We start from the raw sequence: 19189 nt of genomic DNA, 5'->3' as shown, positions 1-19189 counted from the left end.
CAATTTGAGTTACCAAACGGTCTCCGATTTTGACGAGCTTATACTCGAATCAAACGGCTCGACGAAACGAATACAACGAGAACAAGATTGCCGAATTCCAATATCATTAAGGCCTTCAAATGCCCAACGAACGGTGCATGATCAAAGGATTCAATATCGGCCGTCCATTCAAAACACTCCTAGTTCGCCCTTGATCTCACGCCAATTTACGGGCTATGTCACTCCAGAAAAACTATAAATAGAGCCCTCATTCTACACCAAGGGGACTCAAGTGAAGAGAGAGAAGAAGAAGAGGAGAAAGGGGAAAAGGAGATTCCTCACCTCCTCGACCACCGCCGGAGCTCTTCCTGCCGCCTGAAAATGCCGGAACTCTGCCGGATATTCGGGAGAACGCCAGAATTCTGCCCAAATTCCATAGGATGCTGAAATTCTTCCCAATTTACAAGAGAGTTCTCTCCTGACGACGAAACTCCGCCCAAGTGAAGCCGGAGTTCTCCTCTGCCACCAAAGACGTTGGACTTCTACCCGACGTCGGACCTTCACTCTTCGCCAAGTTTCTACCGGACGCCGGACTTCTACCGGTTATCGGACTTCGCTGGACGTCTATGTGAAGATGCATTTCTTTCCATTACTGGACTTCTACCTGACGCTGTCCTACTGATTTTCGTCGTCAGACTACAGTCCTTCCGACCTCCGTCGCCAGCCAACTACGGTCCTCCTGACTTACGTCGCCTGCCGACTATAATCTTTCCGACATGTGTTGCCCGTTGAATACGGTCCTCCTGACTTATGGTGCCCGCTGACTACAGTCTTTCCGACCTCCGTCGCCCGCCGACTACGGTCCTCCCGACTTACGTCGCCCGCCGACTACAGTCCTCCGTCGCCAGCTGACTACGGTCCTCCTGACCTACGTCGCCCGCCGACTGCAGTCCTTCTAACTAAGCGAATACGTCAATAGTAGCTCTTTGTATTTACATCATGTAATGTACTCCATAAGGTGTACATCAAGCTAAGACCTTCTCCCAAGGAAGGACCTCATTTGTAATCGACTGCAAATACTAGTGGGTTCGTTCAAACTGGGCTAGGCCCCGTGGTTTTTCCCCCTTTTACAGGGGTTTTCCACGTAAAAATCTTGGTGTCTCATAAATGCTAGACCCTCTCTCCTTATCTGATTGCGTGCCGGATTTTCGTACAATGCTAAGACGTTAAATATGATATTTCTCTACCGTCGCGAATACTCCTGGACGCAACAGCTATAAAATAGTTGCATATAAATTAATTTTTTAAGCTACTATAAAAATAGCTTTCTTGCATAAATATTTGTTGTAATTTGCAAAAAATATATTAGCTAAATAAAAATTTTCATCGAGGCATGAAAAGTAAAACAATAAGAAAATTTAAATGGTGGCCAATAGATTGCCACATTATCTCAATGATACCAATATGGCAAACATGTGGCCACTTAATTGCCTCCTCTATGTGCCTAAATGGTGGTTCATGATTTGTCAATTCTCCCAACAATCACTATATTAGTCAATGTGAGATCACTTTGTTTTAATTATCGACAACTCGTTCAATAAAGAAAAAATTTTCAACCTCTTAAACGCAACGGTGGCATTTAAATTAGAGAGCAAATAAGAAACAGCTATAAGTTTGTGGGATGCGAATATAATTTGTAACAATGAAAAAATTGAGGTGTATCTTCTACTTTGTCGTGTTATTATGTTCATTCTTTCTCGTATATTGACTCCCCGGTGTCCGTCTTTGCCACATTTCCTAAATTCTAGAGTTATTCGTCAAATTGAAATTTGATGCAACTTTTTCGTAAGTTAAACTCAAGATTTGCTAGAAATCCTACGACAATAATTAAAATTTCTTTCACAAGATAATTAGTTTTTTTAATATTGATACGACATCACAAAATTATCTTGATCGGGCACAAATCTCGAGATAAAAGCTAGTTGGAAACTTCAAAAAATTAATTTTGGGAGCACCTGAACCCCGATTTCAAAGAACTTATAGTCAAACTGAGCGTCTCGAAAATACGAACCCAACGACACCAATATCAACCCAATCCGAGCCCAAACGAGTCCGAATCAAGTGTTCAAAGCGCTGTTGGAAGGTTCAAACTGCAATTTGAGTTACCAAACGGTCTCCGATTTTAACAAGCTTATACTCGAATCGAACGGCTCGACGAGACAAATCCAACGAGCCCAAGATCATCGAATTCCGACATCATTAAGGCCTTCAAATGACCAACGAACAGTGCATGATCAAAGGATTCGATATCGGCCGTCCATTCAAACCACTCCCAATTCGCCCTTGATCTCACGCCTATTTACGGGCTATGCCACTCCAGAAAAACTATAAATAGATCCCTCATTCTACACCAAAGGGACGCAAGGGAAGAGAGAGAAGAAGAAGAGGAGAAAGGGGAATCTTCCTGCCGCCTGAAGACGCCGGAACTCTGCCGGATATTCGGGAGAACGCCAGAATTCTGCCCAACTTCCATGGGATGCTGAATTTCTTCCCAATTTACAAGAGAGTTCCCTCCTGACACTGAAACTCCGCCCAAGTGAAGCCGGAGTTCTCCTCTGCCACCAAAGACGTCGGACTTCTACCCGACGTCGGACCTTCACTCTTCGCCAAGTTTCTACCCGATGCCGGACTTCTACCGGTTATCGAACTTCGCTGGACGTCTATGAGAAGATGCATTTCTTTCCATTGCTGGACTTTCTACCTGACGCTGTCCTACTGATCTTCATCGTCAGACTACAGTCCTTTCGACCTTTGTCACCAGCCGACTACGGTCCTTCTGACTTACGTCGCCCGCAGACTACAGTCTTCCCGACATCCGTCGCCCGTTGAATACGGTCCTCCTGACTTATGTCGCCCGCCGACTACAGTATTTCGTACCTCCGTCGCTCGCCGACTACGGTCCTCCTGACTTACGTCGCCCGCCGACTACAGTCCTCTGTCGCCAGCTGACTACGGTCCTCCTGACTTACGTCGCCCGCCGACTGCAATCCTTCTAACAAAGCGAATACGTCGATAGTAGCTATTTGTATTTACATCATGTAATGTACTCCATAAGATGTACATCAAGCTAAGGCCTTCTCCCAAGGAAGGGCCTCATTTGTAATCGACTGCAAATACTAGTTGATTCGTTCAAACTGGGCTAGGCCTCGTGGTTTTTCCCCCTTTTACAGGGGTTTTCCACGTAAAAATCTTGGTGTCTCATAAATGCTAGACCCTCTCTCCTTATCTGATTGCGTGCCGGATTTTCGTACAATGCTAAGACGTTAAATATGATATTTCTCTACCGCCGCGAATACTCCTGGACGCAACAAATATTAATATGAGTATGTATATTATCGAACTTAGTATCCCTCGTTAACTAATTTTCGAATCAAGTGGGCCTCAAGTTAAATTTAGTTAAAACAAGTTAAGTCTAGTTAAATCAAATTAAGCCGAGCTTAGTTAAGTCAAAGCAATGTTAATAGACTCTGATTGTATTAAATCGAACAAAGCCAAATCAAATTGAATTAACTCGAGCCATTTTAAACTAAACAAAATAAAGCTAGCTCAAATCGAATCAAATAGATCTCAAATCCAAGTTTAATCAATTTAATAATCTCAACAAATTCAATTTTTTTGAAACTCTCAAAGCCTTCGAAATAAAAAAAATAATAATAAATCAAGGGCGGTTCAGTTATTACTTTTTTTTATCGTCAACTCTTGCTGCAGGCAGCTATTTCAAACCTTGAGGGGTAGTGAAAATTTATCTAGATTAGGGGTGCAAACGAGTCGAGTCGAGCTTCGAGTTAGAGCATGTTCAAGTCGAGCTCGACTGTCAAATACCTAGCTCGACCTCGAGTCGAGCTGGAGCTCGACTCAACAGAGGAAAAAAAAAGCTCGTCGAGCTACTCGAGCGACATATCGAGCTTAGTCCGTCCGTCGCCAGTATCTACGTCTTTGCCAACGTCTGCATCGTTTCCACCTTCTCGTGTTGCCAGCTTGCGTCTTTGCCAGCGTCTATGTTCGTCGCCAGCTCCTGTCCATCGCCAATGTCAATCCGTTGCCAACGTCCTTCGTTGCCAGCTTCAGCCATTTTCCTGCACAATTTCATTTCCCCCTGGTGATTGGATCTGCGAGCTGTCGAGCAGTGAGTCGTTCAAGCTCGAACTCGATAAGCTCGACTCGTCGAACTTGAACTAACTCACGAGCCGGCTTGACTCGGTTACACCCTCATCTAGACAGTTGGATTGAAGTTATGCGAGGGTAGGAGAGACTTCTGGCTTGACTGGTGACCTCGAATAAGAAACATTTTATTATTAAGAAATATCAGTTCATCATAAATAACATTTATTTTCTATTCAAAATAGATTAAATTCCTTGTCTTGTTTTCCTTAAGAAAACCATGTGTTCCTTTACATTTAAAGAATATCGAAGTAAATTGGCATGCTAGTGCACAGTTCTTTGAAATTGTTTAAAAACTGAATTCGCAACTGGTCCTGCGAGTCTGCGACAACATCTTCTCACTATTCCCTCAAAAGTTGCTGCTTCAAAAAGGTTTCAATATGCTAAAGTTCTTGTTATGATATCATTTGACCTTTCATTCCTTCAAAAAGTATTAATTTGGTTGGGTCTCTATTGCTCTTTGCATTGCTTTCATAAAAAAAGAGTTTCAGAAAAATTAAAGGATGCAGTTACTTCATAGGCAAGAGTGGAATCACATTAAAGTGAGGGGGGGCAATTCAGTTTGGCTTATATGGGAGGGTAATTTCAAAAATTTTGTTAAAAATTTTCCCTCCTTAAACAAATTTTTTTGCCCAATTTTAAGAGTTTTGCCCCCATCTAGTACTGATCCAATTCGTGCAAGCCGAACCACTTGTTGTTTCTTGTGTACACTATTTTTCTTGTCTCATTCATGCTTGTTGGACTGTTGCTTGGATTCTATCTCCCCTGCAACCCACTAAAAGCCCTCTCTACCTACGCTTCTTTATACGATTTCCACCAACTTGTTGGGGATGAGAAGTAAAACACCACAACGAAACAAACAAGAAAATATAAAAGCAATGGAAAGTAAATGATACCGGGATTTAAATGTGAAAAACATGAAATCGAGAAAAAAAAAAACACTGAGCCACACAACACCAAGAAATCCACTATAAAAATAGTGAAAAAATATACATCTTTCTTCTCTCTCACTCTCTCATTGCTTCTCTTATCTTTTACACCTTTATCATACTCGAAGCACAACCAAGGGACGCAACCCTATAAAAAACGAGAAAGAAAACTGTACAGTTTGCCTCGCAGCGCTACGACGCTCAAGCCTCTGTCAACATAATGTTGCGGTGCTAACCCGCAGTGTCGTAACATCACACAATATTATGGCGTCGAATCTAGAGCTATGCGGCACTATGCTCTCTATCGATCAATGATGAGGTGCTCGGGTATACTTCGACGAGGCGTTGTAAAAAAAATTGGGATAACCCTCAAGCGAGCACAATAATTTGAACTGAGGTCCAAGGTAATAGAACAACCCGATTGACCAATACAATTATATTCCACACAAAACTATCACAGCTTTAACTGCTTTGCCTATTTTGCACACTCTAAAAAGTAAAGTAGGTTTCGCCCCTCATCATAGGCCTATTAGAAGACCCATGAGAAATTATTAAATTGGTCAAAAGTCTTGCAGTAGCATATTTGATATTAAATGCTGTGCTGTCATTTTCTTTAGTGTTGTAAATTTAAGATAATGATGATGGAATTTTGTGTATTCATATGGTATTGTGTTGTAATTATAATAAAAATATATAAATGTGCAATTGTCGCCTTTAATTCATCATGGAAAGGTCAAGATATCAAAATTATCAGAGCCAATTTATAAAAGCTTTATAACCATGGCAAATGGAGCTTTCAGCAGAGCCAAGGGGACATTTTGCCTTCAAAATGAGTGAATGCCCACATGATCACTCATCCAACCACTTCTACAAGAAGTCAAGGGAAGATTTGGGATAGTTTACAACTGAAAATTTTAAATTAAGGCTTCGTTTGGGACGGTTTTCTTATTGCTTCTTAAAGCAGCTTCCTAGTAAAAAAGTAAAAAGCTATTTTAAGAAGCAATAAAAACCGTCCCAAATGAAGCCTAAAACTCGTAGGAGGTGGAGGCGCTTCACTTTCAAATCTACAGAGGAATTAAATAAATTTAGTAATGATAGTCGACAGCACAGAAGAAGTTGAGAGAGGGTAAGCGGTGCCGATTGAGCAAATTAATACGATTATTTACTAAATTTTCACTAAAAAAAATTACACCACTTATGTTTGGAAGTAAAAAATGTTCAATTAATCCACTGATGATTTGTTACTTTCTTGTACTGAAATGCCTCTGATATCTTAATTGTCTTATTTTGACTATTCAAGTGATAATCTGCAAGCTGTATTAAAAGCCTTTTAATCATGTACTTTCTCTTGTGTGTGCCCTTGATCTTAAATATGTAGAAATAAGAGGAGCATGAAGCTATTGCAGTCTAGATTTACCAGTTCAAGCAATTTATGGCTCTTGTGTATCTTATGTTTCATTTGGGACGGTTTTTTTAATGTTTCTTAGAATAAATTTTTATTTTTTACTAAAAAATTGATTTAAGAAGCAATAAGAAAGCCGTCTCAAATGAAGCCTAAATCATCCTTCCAACATAGTTAAAATTCAAGAGCAACTTACTCCTACTTGAACAAAAATAATGCTTTAAAAAAAATTAAGAAAGCTATCACAAACGACCCCTTAAGCTTTATTTGGGACAACTTTCTTACTACTTCTTAAAGCAGCTTTTTAGTTTAAAAATTAAAATTTTAAAACTAGAAAGCAACTTTAAGAAGTAATAAGAAAGTCGTCCCAAGACTCTGCTTCTTAAAACGGCTTTCTAATACGAAAATTTCAAATTCAATAAATTTTTATACTAGAAAATTATTTTAGAAAACAAGAAGGAATCCGTCCCAAACGAAGCCTTAATCTTATATTAGATAATTGAAAAATCTACTAGTTAAAAAATGCTAAACAATTGACCCTCATTTATGGATTGAAGTTTTTGTATTAATAATTGAACAAAAATGTGGCCTTGTAAGTTTTGAGTATTAAGAACCAAACCTACCCACTTAAAGGATCACAGGAATGTGAAGGAAATTAATACAACTAATTTTCAATTTAATTATGAACAAAAAACTATTGATCTGAAATTAAGCTCCTTTTCATTTCACATGTTTCCAACATCAAATAAATAGTGTGATCATTATCTAGGGAACACTTTATTTCTATCTTCTTCTTTTTTCAGCCAAACATATGAAGGGATTCAATTTAGTGATAATCTGTATTAAAAACCTTTTAATCATGTACTTTCTCTTGTGTGTGCCCTTGATCTTAAATATGTAGAAATAAGAGGAGCATGAAGCTATTGCAGTCTAGATTTACCAGTTCAAGCAATTTATGGCTCTTGTGTATCTTATGTTTCATTTGGGACGGTTTTTTTATTGCTTCTTAGAATATATTTTTATTTCTGTACTAAAAATTGATTTAAGAAGCAATAAGAAAGCCGTCTCAAATCAGGCCTTTTATTTTTGCGTATTATTCTAAAGACGTAAATGAAGCCTAAATCATCCTTTCAACATAGTTAAAATTCAAGAGCAACTTACTCCTACTTGAACAAAAATAATGCTTTAAAAAAATTAAGAAAGCTATCCCAAACGACGCCTTAAGTTTTGTTTGAGACAGCTTTCTTACTACTTAAAGCGACTTTCTAGTTTAAAAGTTAAAATTTTAATATTAGAAAGCAACTTTAAGAAGCAATAAGAAAGTCGTCCCAATGCTGCTTTTTAAAACGGCTTTTTAATACGAAAATTTCAAATTCAAGAAATTTTTATATTAGAAAATTATTTTAGAAAACAAGAAGAAATCCATCCCAAACGAAGCTTTAGGCTTTGTTTGGGACGGCTTTTTTATTGCTTTCTAAAACGGAGTTTTAGTACAAATTTTTTTAATTTTGTACTAAAACTCCATTTTATAAAGCAATAAAAAAAGCTGTCCCAAACGAAGCCTTAATCTTATATTAGATAATTGAAGAATCTACTAATTAAAAAATGCTAAACAATTGACTCTCATTTATGGATTGAAGTTTTTGTATAAATAATTGAACAAAAATGTGGCCTTGTAAGTTTGCAGTATTAAGAACCAAACCTACCCACTTAAAGGATCAGAGGAATGTGAAGGAAATTAATACAACTAATTTTCAAGATAATTATGAACAAAAAACTATTGATCTGAAATTAAACTTACTTTTTCATTTCACATGTTTCCTATTAGAACATAATAAATAAATATATGTGTTATTTCTTATATACACGTGGCATCATCTTATTTGTAATAAGCTTTACAATTTCTCTATATATACGAGATGTATAGGACAAGCAGAATAATAATAAAGATTTACTTTCTTCCTTATTCCTTTCTCTGTCACCGAAAGAGTTTCATTCGGACATTGAGTTTCTACATGGTATCAGAGACCTAGGATCTCCGATCAAGAACTCATGACGAACACAACTGGATCTCAGCTCAGCGAAAGCTCGTCGGCGGAAGGATCTCAGCCACATCATCTCTCCGCCTCTCTCAAATTCATAGTCGCGAACATCATCAAGATTGTTCCAAATCAACTGACGCAAGACAACTATTCGGTTTGGTGTTCTCAGAACTTGAAAATTTTTCGAGCAAACGCATTTGATCAATTTATTGATCCGTCCATCTCTTCCCCCTCTCAAACCATTTCTCATTCGGATGGATCTACTCATCCGAATGATCTGTTTCAACAATGGCATCTCACGGATCAGCATCTAGCTGCATCCCTATGCTCTACCATTTCATCTACTATTATCCCTTATGTTGTGTACCTTGAATCCACGACAGATATTTGGATCTTGTTCCAAAATCGGTTTCAAGCAACCAACAATTCTAAAGTTATCCAACTTAAAAATACCCTTCACAACATTTCTTTGAAAATGGTGACGATGTCCCAATATCTCAGTGAACATCAAATAAATAGTGCCATCATTATATAGGGAACACTTTATTTCTATCTTCTTATTTTTTCAGCCAAACATATGAAGGGATTCAATTCAATTATTTCTTATTCTATCACACATTCAATCCCGTTGTGGGGATGAGGGTATGGTATAAATAAGTCAAGTCGAACTCGAGTTCCTTCTAGCTAGAGTTTGAACTTGATTAATTAATCAAGTTCAAGCTTGAATTCGAAAGAGAGAAAAAATTATTATTCAAACAATTATTATAATAAATGATAAAAAAGATTGAAAAAATATAAGTAAAATAACAAAGAAAGTGAGATATAGATTTTAAACATTTATAATGATATTGTTCTTAAATTCATGAATGCTGATATATTTTATATTAATATATTTTAAATGAGCTGATTGGTGAGCTAAAGGGTCAAGTCAAGACTAGCTCAAATTTGACTCATTAGCTCTTCGAGCTCATCTCATGAGCAATTTATAGAATCAAGTTCGAGTCTAACTTAACTCTAGATGAAGGTATATCATATATATTTGTATTTAATTAATTTTTATATTATATTTATTTCAAAATAAATAAATAAAATTTTTGAGACTTTTAGATCAATCAAGTTAAACTCATATACATTACATTACATATATAAGACTATAATATAAAATTATTGAATTGATAGATTTTTTTTTTTTTTGGACATTTAGGCCATTTAAGGCAAACTCATACACACAACGCATACACAGAGACTCGAACCTTAGACCTCTTAGTTTGAAGCCTTAGCTCTCAACCAATAGGCCAAGGAGAGTTGTGTTGAATTGATAGATCAAATTGAGTTGCTTGAGAGCAAAAATTTTCATTAATGGAAAATTTATCGATTGTTTTCCAGTGCAATAACAGAAACACGCACAGCAAACACGGACCACCCACGTGACTGGAAACAGGTAACGGCGATGGCGACTGGCTAGTGTCGGTGGCCAGATTCCCACATTGCAGAACACTGGAAGTCTGGATCTTCAAACACGTGGCATCATTTATCAAAAAACAGGCCGTCTTGTTTTTTATATTATTAACACGTTACGAATTTACGATGGTACCTGGAGGAAAGGCCCCGTCATGCTCTTTTAGCTTCTCGCTCTTCTTGAGTTCACGATGGCCCTCTCAGATATTGCGGTTACTGCGCTATATGATAATGTTCAAGTACAATCCTTCCCAACTACCATTGTAATGGGATTCTGCGATTAGTTGGAGCTTCCTTAAAATTTTTATATGGATGTCCAAAATTTATTTAAAATATTTTATGAATCTCAAAGGATGGAGAGATTATTCTGTCCGGAAATCTGATGGGAGAATTGTCCGGTACTGTTTGGTACCGAGCGCGGCACCGAGAGGTATCGGCGGTCTGTACGGAGTGTGGTACACTTTTGGGGTGCCGTGACGTATTTTTATTAGTCTCTGGACGATGTCTGGACTCCGCACAGAATAGTTTGTCCAAAGGATAGTTGAGTTAGTTTTGTTAGCTGAATAACCTGCCGAATAAGCATAGAGTAGGAGAATTTTTTATGTTCGAAGACTGGACGGAGAATGTCATTTGTAGATCAACTAAAAAATATCATGTCAGCGATATCGAGCCACAGTATCAAGCATAGAGGTGATGTGACACATTCTGGTTGGTCTTCGGATGTCGTTCAAACTCTTTGATTTTACACTAAAATTAGAGCAATTCATGATATTATATACAATAATAACCTCAAAGCAAATTATAAACTTTGAAGCCAGCTTATTAAATTGTTTACAACCGAATGCGGTTTTTGACATCACAGGTTGAGTGGCGGAGGGAGGAATGTGAAAGGTTGGAGAAGGATGATCGGAGACCAAATATGGTGGGATTCATCCCAATGCCTCTATTGCGTTGGAGAAGGATGATCAGAAGGCTGATTGTGAGAGGAAATTACTGTTTCAAGATTCATCTGAGGAGGTTGATCAGAGAAGTGAGGGAAATGACTGGTATGGATTTGGAGCTTGTTTGTTCGACTGTTTTGGCGGAGGTGAACCCGAAATTTTCGTGTTTGATTCAGGTCAAGTTTTCGGGTCATGTAAAATATTGACACCCCTAAATAGAAGCATATTCCTCCCTTGGATCTAGCGCTCAAATCCCATAAACTGCTCGAAAAAAGAAAAATCTGTATTTATTTGTATTCATTCACATAATCCCAAACATTCAAATACAATGAATTCCTTTTGCATAATATTTTATTTTACTTCAATTACTTGTTTATCCAACTAAATGGCCCTTAATAAACTTACTAGTAACTTCCGCTTAAAATCTGATTAAATAATTGCACATGCAAGCGCCGAAAATAAAAGCTTTAATTGGATGGGCGGGACCCACGACGCCTGGAGTAAATAATTGATTTCTCCTTCGGCCTCGTGGACCTGGTCTCTCTCTCTGGTTACTCGAGCAGTTCTGTAAACCTTTCCTGCACTTGCCTGCTGCTACGACGCTGACCCCTATCCACCTCCAAAACCCTCCGCTTTGCACAGATCGAACACCTTCTCGTCCTCCTCCACGCTTTAAGCCGGTCGCCTTCTACAATGAGAACCGTATTCCAGCCACCTCTCCCCCTGATAATTCTGATCCTGTGCATGTACATTACGCCGATCTGCAGCTTCAACATCACTAAGATCCTAGCGCAACACCCGGAATTCTCGACGTTCAACCACTATCTTTCCGCCACTCACCTGGCTGGCGAGATCAACCGACGAAAAACGATCACAGTCCTCGCAATTTCCAACTCTGGAATGGGTTCCGTCCTCTCCAAACACCTCACCCTTTACACTCTCAGAAACCTCCTCTCCCTCCACGTCCTCGTCGACTACTTCGGCGCCAAGCAACTCCACCAGCTCACCCGCGGCACTACCCTCTCCTCCACCCTCTTCCAGGCTACCGGCACCGCCCCAGGCACCACCGGATTTGTGAACATCACCTTGCACCGCGCCGGCCGCGTCTTCTTCTCGGCCACTGATTCCGGCGGAAATCCTCCAGTCTCCTTTGTCAAATCCCTGAAGGAAATCCCCTACGTTATCTCCGTGATCCAGATCAGCTCCCCCCTTTCCTCCCCGGAGGCGGAAGCCCCCACCCCTGCCCCTACAGACGTTAACATCACGGCCCTTATGGCCAAGAAGGGATGCAAGACCTTTGCCGACCTCCTCGATTCCACCGCCGACGCCGCCTCCGCCTTCGCTTCCAACGTCGGCAGCGGCCTATCCGCATTTTGCCCTGTCGATCAAGCCATAAACCCCTTTCTCCCAAGCTTCAAGAACCTCACCGCCGGCGAGAAGCTCTCCGTTCTCCTCTACCACGCAATCCCCGTCTATTACTCCATTCAGATGTTGAAATCCAACAATGGAGTTATGAACACACTCGCAACGGAAGGCACCAAGAAGAACTATAACCTCTCCGTGCATAACGACGGAGAGGTGGTGACGCTGAAAACGAAGGTCGATACGGCAAAGATCACCGGCACGCTTATTGATGAGGATCCGCTCGCCGTGTACACCATCGATGTGGTGCTGAAGCCCAGGGAGCTCTTTAAGCCGGTTGAAGCACCAGCGCCGGCACCGGCGCCGGCCCCGACAACGGATGTGGCTGCAGATTCGCCAAAGGGGGCGAAGAAAAAACACAAGCATGCATTGCCGCCGCCGACAGCGGGGGAGCCGGCTGATAGCCCGGACGAAGAGTCGGCAGATCAGAAGGTTGATGACGATGAAAATGATGCTGTGGGAGGAAGGGTTGTTGTTGTAGCTGGGAAATGGATCGCCGCGGCGGCAGCCGCAGCGGTTATGCTCCTTGCTTATTAGTTTTCTTTTCTCTACTATTTCTTTCGGGTTTTAGCTTTTTTTACTGGAAAAAATAAAAAAATAAACTCGTGCTTTATGGTCTCGCTATTCAAGTTTATTGAGCTTACGAGTTGAGCTCAAGCTTAAACTCGAGCTCGTTTAGTAAACGACCTCAAGTTCGAGCTTAATGACTCTCGACTCGTGAGCTTGCGAGTTGGCTCGAATAACTATTAATACTTTTAAAATAATTTCCTTTGATTTATTAAATATAAATATTTAAAAAATTAATAATAAATACTAAACATATTTATTAATTTTAAATATTTTTAAATCCTGCCTAATTTTTTAAAAAAATCTCGCCTAAATTTTAAAAATCACGTCGAGGCTCACGAGCTGACTCGAGCTCATTTACTATGGGACGAGCCCGAGTTCGAGCTGACTATATATCTAGCGAGCCAAGCTCGATAAGGCCACTACTCGACTCAACTAGTTTACACAAGTAAAGTCCACAATGAATATGGATGCATTTTCATCATGTATAATATAAGTTTGTGGATGGAATCATAAGGTTTTTGGTTCTATTATATTTCTATATATTATATGACATTAGACATATAATCATATACATTGTAGGCATGATCACATCTTATTATCCTAACAATTCTTTCATACTATAGAGTATTCATGAATAACTCTTGTTACATATATTGTGTTAATATATAAATATCTTATCCATACTATTTATATTATCAAGATGACTTACAAGGTGTATCACATAAGGGAATCTCCAACAGAAAACCCCATTTTCCATTCCAAAATGCAATAATTCATCTACAATCGAATTCCATTTCTTTTTCATCTTTCGCGCTCTTCGTCATCTTGTTGTGAAGGTAACCATCTTTCTCCTCTTTTGCGGGCTTCTTAGGCAAATCCCATAGCACAAAAATTGGTGCAGGTGAATAATGCAACACCAATATTGTCGTGACACTGTTCACCTACCGAATTTTGACGTGTAATTTAGCATTTGAATGAAGCGAATAGTGGTATGCAGTTTGGTTGGAGATGATCTAAGGTTGATTACGTGTTTATAAGCCGGCTCAATTTGATATACCTATGTTCTCTTACAAACCTTATGGATGAAGAGTTAGCACACGAGAGAAATTATGGGTAACATATAATAAGTGATGACATGATTCTTTTTCAGGTATGATATTAATATTTGAAACTAAGAGGGGTGGTTGATAACTTATTCAATAATATATTTTATGAATAACATAAGTAACATTTCATATCATATTCAATGTTCATCATATAAAATTTTATTTCCAATATAGATGATCTTGCATGTAAGCCAGAAGTAGAGAATCTAAGAAAATACACCACAATGCCCAATTAACATGTGTAATTTCTAACATGTGAAGCACATTAAGCTTGCATGACATTCATATTAAATCAAAGTGTTGTAATGCAAATAGAATAAGATTGAAAAAAAAATCATATTACTCATATTAGGACATGCCTTTAAAATTAAAAATATATAAGGAAAACTCAGTATGAATAGATATTGATACATCATCAAAAAATTATCTTGATCGGGCACGAATCTCGAGGCAAAATCAAGTTGGAAACTTCCAAAACAAAACTTGGAACCATCCAAACTCCAATTTCAGCAAACTTATAGTTGAATTGAACGTCTCGGAAATACAAACCCAATGACACCAAATTCGACTCAATTCGAGCCCAAATGGGTCTGAATCGAGGACTCGAAGCGTTGTTGGAAGGTTCAAACCACAATTTGGATTACTAAACGATTTCCAAACACGACATTGTTATATTCGAATCGAGTTGCTCGACGAGAAAAATCCAACGAGCCCAAGATCACATAATTCCGACATCATTAAGATCATTAAATATCTGACGAACGGTCCACGATCAAGGGATTCAACATAGGACGTCCATCCAAGCTCACTCCCAATTTACCAATGATCTTCCTCCTATTTACTTGTCATGCCACTCTAAGAAATTTATAAATAGATCTCTCATTTTCTCTTGAGAGGGCACCCCAAACAAGAAGTGAAGAGAAACAAAAAAGATAAGAGAATAATGGAAGAGACTCCTCGACCACCGCCGGACTTCCATCCGGTAGCCGACCGGCGCCGGAATTAAGCAAGGAAGTAAGAAGAGAAGTAAGAAAAGAAAGATAAGGAAAAGACTCATCCTTGACCAACGCCGAAGTTCTACCCGCAGCCGACAGACGTCGGAGGTTCTGCCCCACAACAGACTTTCTTCGGACTTCTACCTGAAGCTGGATTTCCTCCCGTCGTCGAATTTCTACCCGACAACGGATTTTCGCCTATCCCCGGATTCGTACCCGACATTGGATTTCTACCAGATGTCAAACTTCTGCATGTAGCCAGACCTTCGTCGGACTCCTATTTGAAGCCAAATTTCTACATGACGTCGGACTTTTAGCCGAAGACAAACTTTTGTTGGACTTCTACCCGACGACAAACTTTGACCCGTCGTCAGACTTTCGTCAGACTTCTACTCGATTTTCAGCTTCCACTCGACACCAAACTTCTTCCCGTCAACGGATTTCTACCCAACACCGGACTTCCACCCGTCAACAGTCTTTCCGACCTGCTCCACCAGACAATAGTCTTTTTAACAATCGTCACCCGCCAACTACGATACTTTTGACCTCCGTTGCCAAACAACGGTCCTTCAGACCTCCATTGTCCGCTGACTATGGTTCTTTTGACCTCCATGGCTAGATAATGCTCTTCTGACCTTCGTCGCCCGCCGACTATGATTCTACTGACCAAACAGATGCATCAATAATGACTCTTTCAAGACCAATCATATAACACATTCTATATGATGTATATTTGTTACATCAAGCTAAGGCCTTCCCCCAATGAAGGATCTCATTTGTACTTGACTGCAAATAATAGTTGATTCATTCAAACTGGACTAGGCCCCATGAGTTTTCCCCTTTTAAGGGTTTTCCACGTAAAAAAGTTGATGTCACGTATGAATGATACACTCTCTCTTTTTATCTGATTGCGTGCTTGATCTTCATACAAAGCTAAAACGTTAAACTTTATATTTCTCTAACGCCGTGAATACTCTAGGACGCAACATATATATAATTTTTGAACTTATATGATGAAAATGTTCAAAATACTGAAATATCATAATTGTTGTAAGTTTTTACAAAATTAAATCTGACCAATAACAATTTATATTAAAATCATTATATATATATATATATACCCATACAACTCATGTTCAATAACGTTCCAACCTACGATCACCTCAGAACGTTCGGGTGTGCCTGTTTCCCGTCGCTTCCTCCGCATACGTCGACCAAGCTTCAACCGAATTCGGCTCTATGTGTATTCATGGGTTACTCGCTAACTCAAAAAGGATACAAATGCTTAAACCTTGAAACAAACATAATATCTATTTCCAGGCATGTTACCTTTCTTGAAAATGTTTTTCCTTTTCACGCTAAACCTCCGTCGTCTATTTCTTCTCAGCAAGAAGTACCTCCCAAACTGCTCATTCCCGTTTCTAAAGCTACTGAGGACATCCCATTAAGCACCAATACTGTGTCTCCTACGTCTCCAATCAGTGACCAATCTCCTACTACGTCTCGGTCTCCTTCCAGCTACGTGCAACTGCAATCTGAGTCAGCCCCTATGCAAGCTCCTACCAAACATTCCATGACTACAAGATCTCAAACGGGCACACTTAAACCCATATGCCGCATGAACTTGCTTCACCAGGTTGAGCAATACGATCACCAACATGTTCCCACCACCTATTCCGATGCAAGCAAACAGGCTGAATGGCGTCAAGCGATGGCAGAAGAATTCGCCGCTCTGCAACAACAGGGCACGTGGACACTCGTTGCCCCTCCTCAGAATGCGTCTATATTAGGATGCAAATGGACATTTAGAAATAAGTTCAATTCAGATGGCTCGGTTGCCAGACACAAAGCGCGATTGGTCGCTCAAGGGAATCGTCAAGAACATGGTCTGGATTACGAAGAAACGTTTAGCCCAGTGGCTAAACTTCCGACTATCAGGGTGCTATTCACAGTCGCGCTACATCACGGATGGACAGTCCAACAACTTGACGTCAATAACGCCTTTCTTCATGGAACATTAACAGAGACAGTCTTCATGCGACAACCCAAGGGCTTTGAAGACAGTATGAATCCAGACTACGTCTGTCACTTAAAGAAGGCGATCTACGGGCTCAAACAAGCCCCTCGGCAATGGTACACCACCTTCACCAACCATTTGCTGAACTCCGGGTTTCAACACAGCCGAGCAGACCCATCACTCCTCATCTACAGAAGGCGCGACATTCAAATTTTTCTCCTGGTATACGTAGATGATATCCTCATTACCGGAAACAACGAAACTGAAATCTCTAAACTGCTCCTCAATCTCAACAACCAATTCAGCATGAAACACCTCGGTCCAGCTAGCCAATTTCTCGGCATTTCCATCAAATCTACAAAAGATAAGTATTTTCTCACACAATCTTCTTACGCATTGTCCCTGTTACAACAAACAAATCTAGTTCAATGCAATTCTCTTTCTAATCCCTCGGTCACGAAACAGCCATCCAACTTCAAATTGGATAACACCATATCGGACGCCACTGTCTATCGTCGTATAACAGGAGGCCTTCAATACTTAACTATAACGCGTCCTGATATCGCTCACTCCGTCAACAATCTCGCTCAGCACATGCACAATCCTGAACCAGTCCATCTCTACCTTCTCAAGAGGCTACTGAGATACATCAAAGGAACGATCAGCGTCGGCTTACCGATTACAAAATCCAATCTGCAGCTCAGAACGTTCTCGGACGCAGACTGGGCCGGCGACCCGATCACCAGAAAATCAACAACTGGATTCTGTACATTCTTAGGCGACAATTTGATCTCGTGGACGGTAAAGAAGCAAACCACGGTTTCCAGATCCTCCACTGAGTCTGAATACAGAGCGTTGGCTGCCGCCACTGCGGATATCATTTGGCTCAGGCGTCTAACTGAAGATTTCAATATTTCGCATAACCAACCGATCTCCATCTTCTGCGATAATACATCAGCAATCGCACTCGCCAACAACCCTGTGTTCCACGCCCGAACCAAACACATAGAGATCGATCAAAGGTTCATCAGAGATCATATCCAGCGCAATACCATTCGCGTGCTACCCATCAGCACAGTGGACCAGCTCGCGGATATCTTCACAAAATCTCTACCTACCCTGCGGTTTAAACACCTTCGTTCCAAACTGACGCTCAGGGAAGAAACATCAGTTTGCGGGGAGATGTTAGAGAACTAATTAATTATGATTACTGTATTAATTACCTTGCCTTATTTAGCATGAACCAATAGCTTGAGTACACGTTGCACCTATAGCTTCCAAGCCTATATATAGGCACCTGTACTATGTTTTCAAACTATCCAATATATTCATCTTGCTTTTACTTTAGAATCTTTCTGTTCTGTTCTTCTTCCCCATCTCCGGCGAAGCTCATCGGAGATATAGTTTCTACACCGCCGTGGCGGTTCCGGGTCGTGTCGGGTCAACCCGGCAACCCGCCGGGTCGGGTCCGGGTTCGGATTTTCGACCCGTTTCTCTACCCGGGTCGGGTTAGGGTTGACCCGTTTTCCACCCGGGTCAGTTCGGGTTCGACCCGAACCTGACCCGTGACCCGAAATTGACACCCCTAACCTCATCTATGTATAAGGTCAACTAAACATTCAATATAATCAACATAGTGCACTGCTCCCTACAGTACGCTAACTCATTGACTCAATCATTGTTCAAACCTCACCATTTGGAGCTTCACGCATTAAGTATCATGATAAATTATGAGGGTTAGAGCTTTAAAATATTGAGGATAATATTTTTCTAAAGATATGAGAATTATAACACCTAGAAAGTTAGTATATCGTTCAACCCGTTCTAATCTGACCATATTCGAGGTACTATGTTAATTTTTGTATTTGGACCTTTTTGCATGTATTTGAGTATATTTTGTGTACATTTGAGAGTTTGAATGTATTCTGAATTGGGTCTCGTGGGTTTATTTGCATGTTTGGAAATTATGAAATTTGTCCTTGGGAGGTTGCAGCATTGGGGTTGGTTGCGCTCCAACACCTATGCTCTCAAGAATTTTGAAAAATAATCAGCGCGATGACGCTGGGACGAAGCTACGATGCTGTGGGCTTTTTAAGGGAGCACCATG

General features: G+C 40.1%; 1 protein-coding gene across 1 annotated transcript; it reads left to right on the top strand.

Annotated features, from left to right (window-relative positions):
* The first annotated feature begins 11384 nt into the window (after positions 1–11384).
* LOC110106228 (fasciclin-like arabinogalactan protein 2) lies at positions 11385–12964 on the top strand. Its single transcript, XM_020836035.2, has one exon. The coding sequence runs from the start codon at positions 11666–11668 to the stop codon at positions 12929–12931; it is 1266 nt and encodes a 421-aa protein (XP_020691694.1). The 5' UTR covers positions 11385–11665; the 3' UTR covers positions 12932–12964.
* Positions 12965–19189: the final 6225 nt, after the last annotated feature.

The sequence above is a fragment of the Dendrobium catenatum genome, unplaced genomic scaffold, assembly GCF_001605985.2.
Source record: "Dendrobium catenatum unplaced genomic scaffold, ASM160598v2 fragScaff_scaffold_51, whole genome shotgun sequence".
Taxonomy (NCBI): Eukaryota; Viridiplantae; Streptophyta; class Magnoliopsida; order Asparagales; family Orchidaceae; genus Dendrobium; species Dendrobium catenatum.
Note: the sequence above shows the minus strand (reverse complement) of the source record. Positions and strands in the feature narration are given on the sequence as shown.

Coding starts and splice junctions, on each gene's coding strand:
- LOC110106228 (XM_020836035.2), top strand. CDS start 11,666: ATGAGAACCGTATTCCAGCCACCTCTCCCCCTGATAATTCTGATCCTG.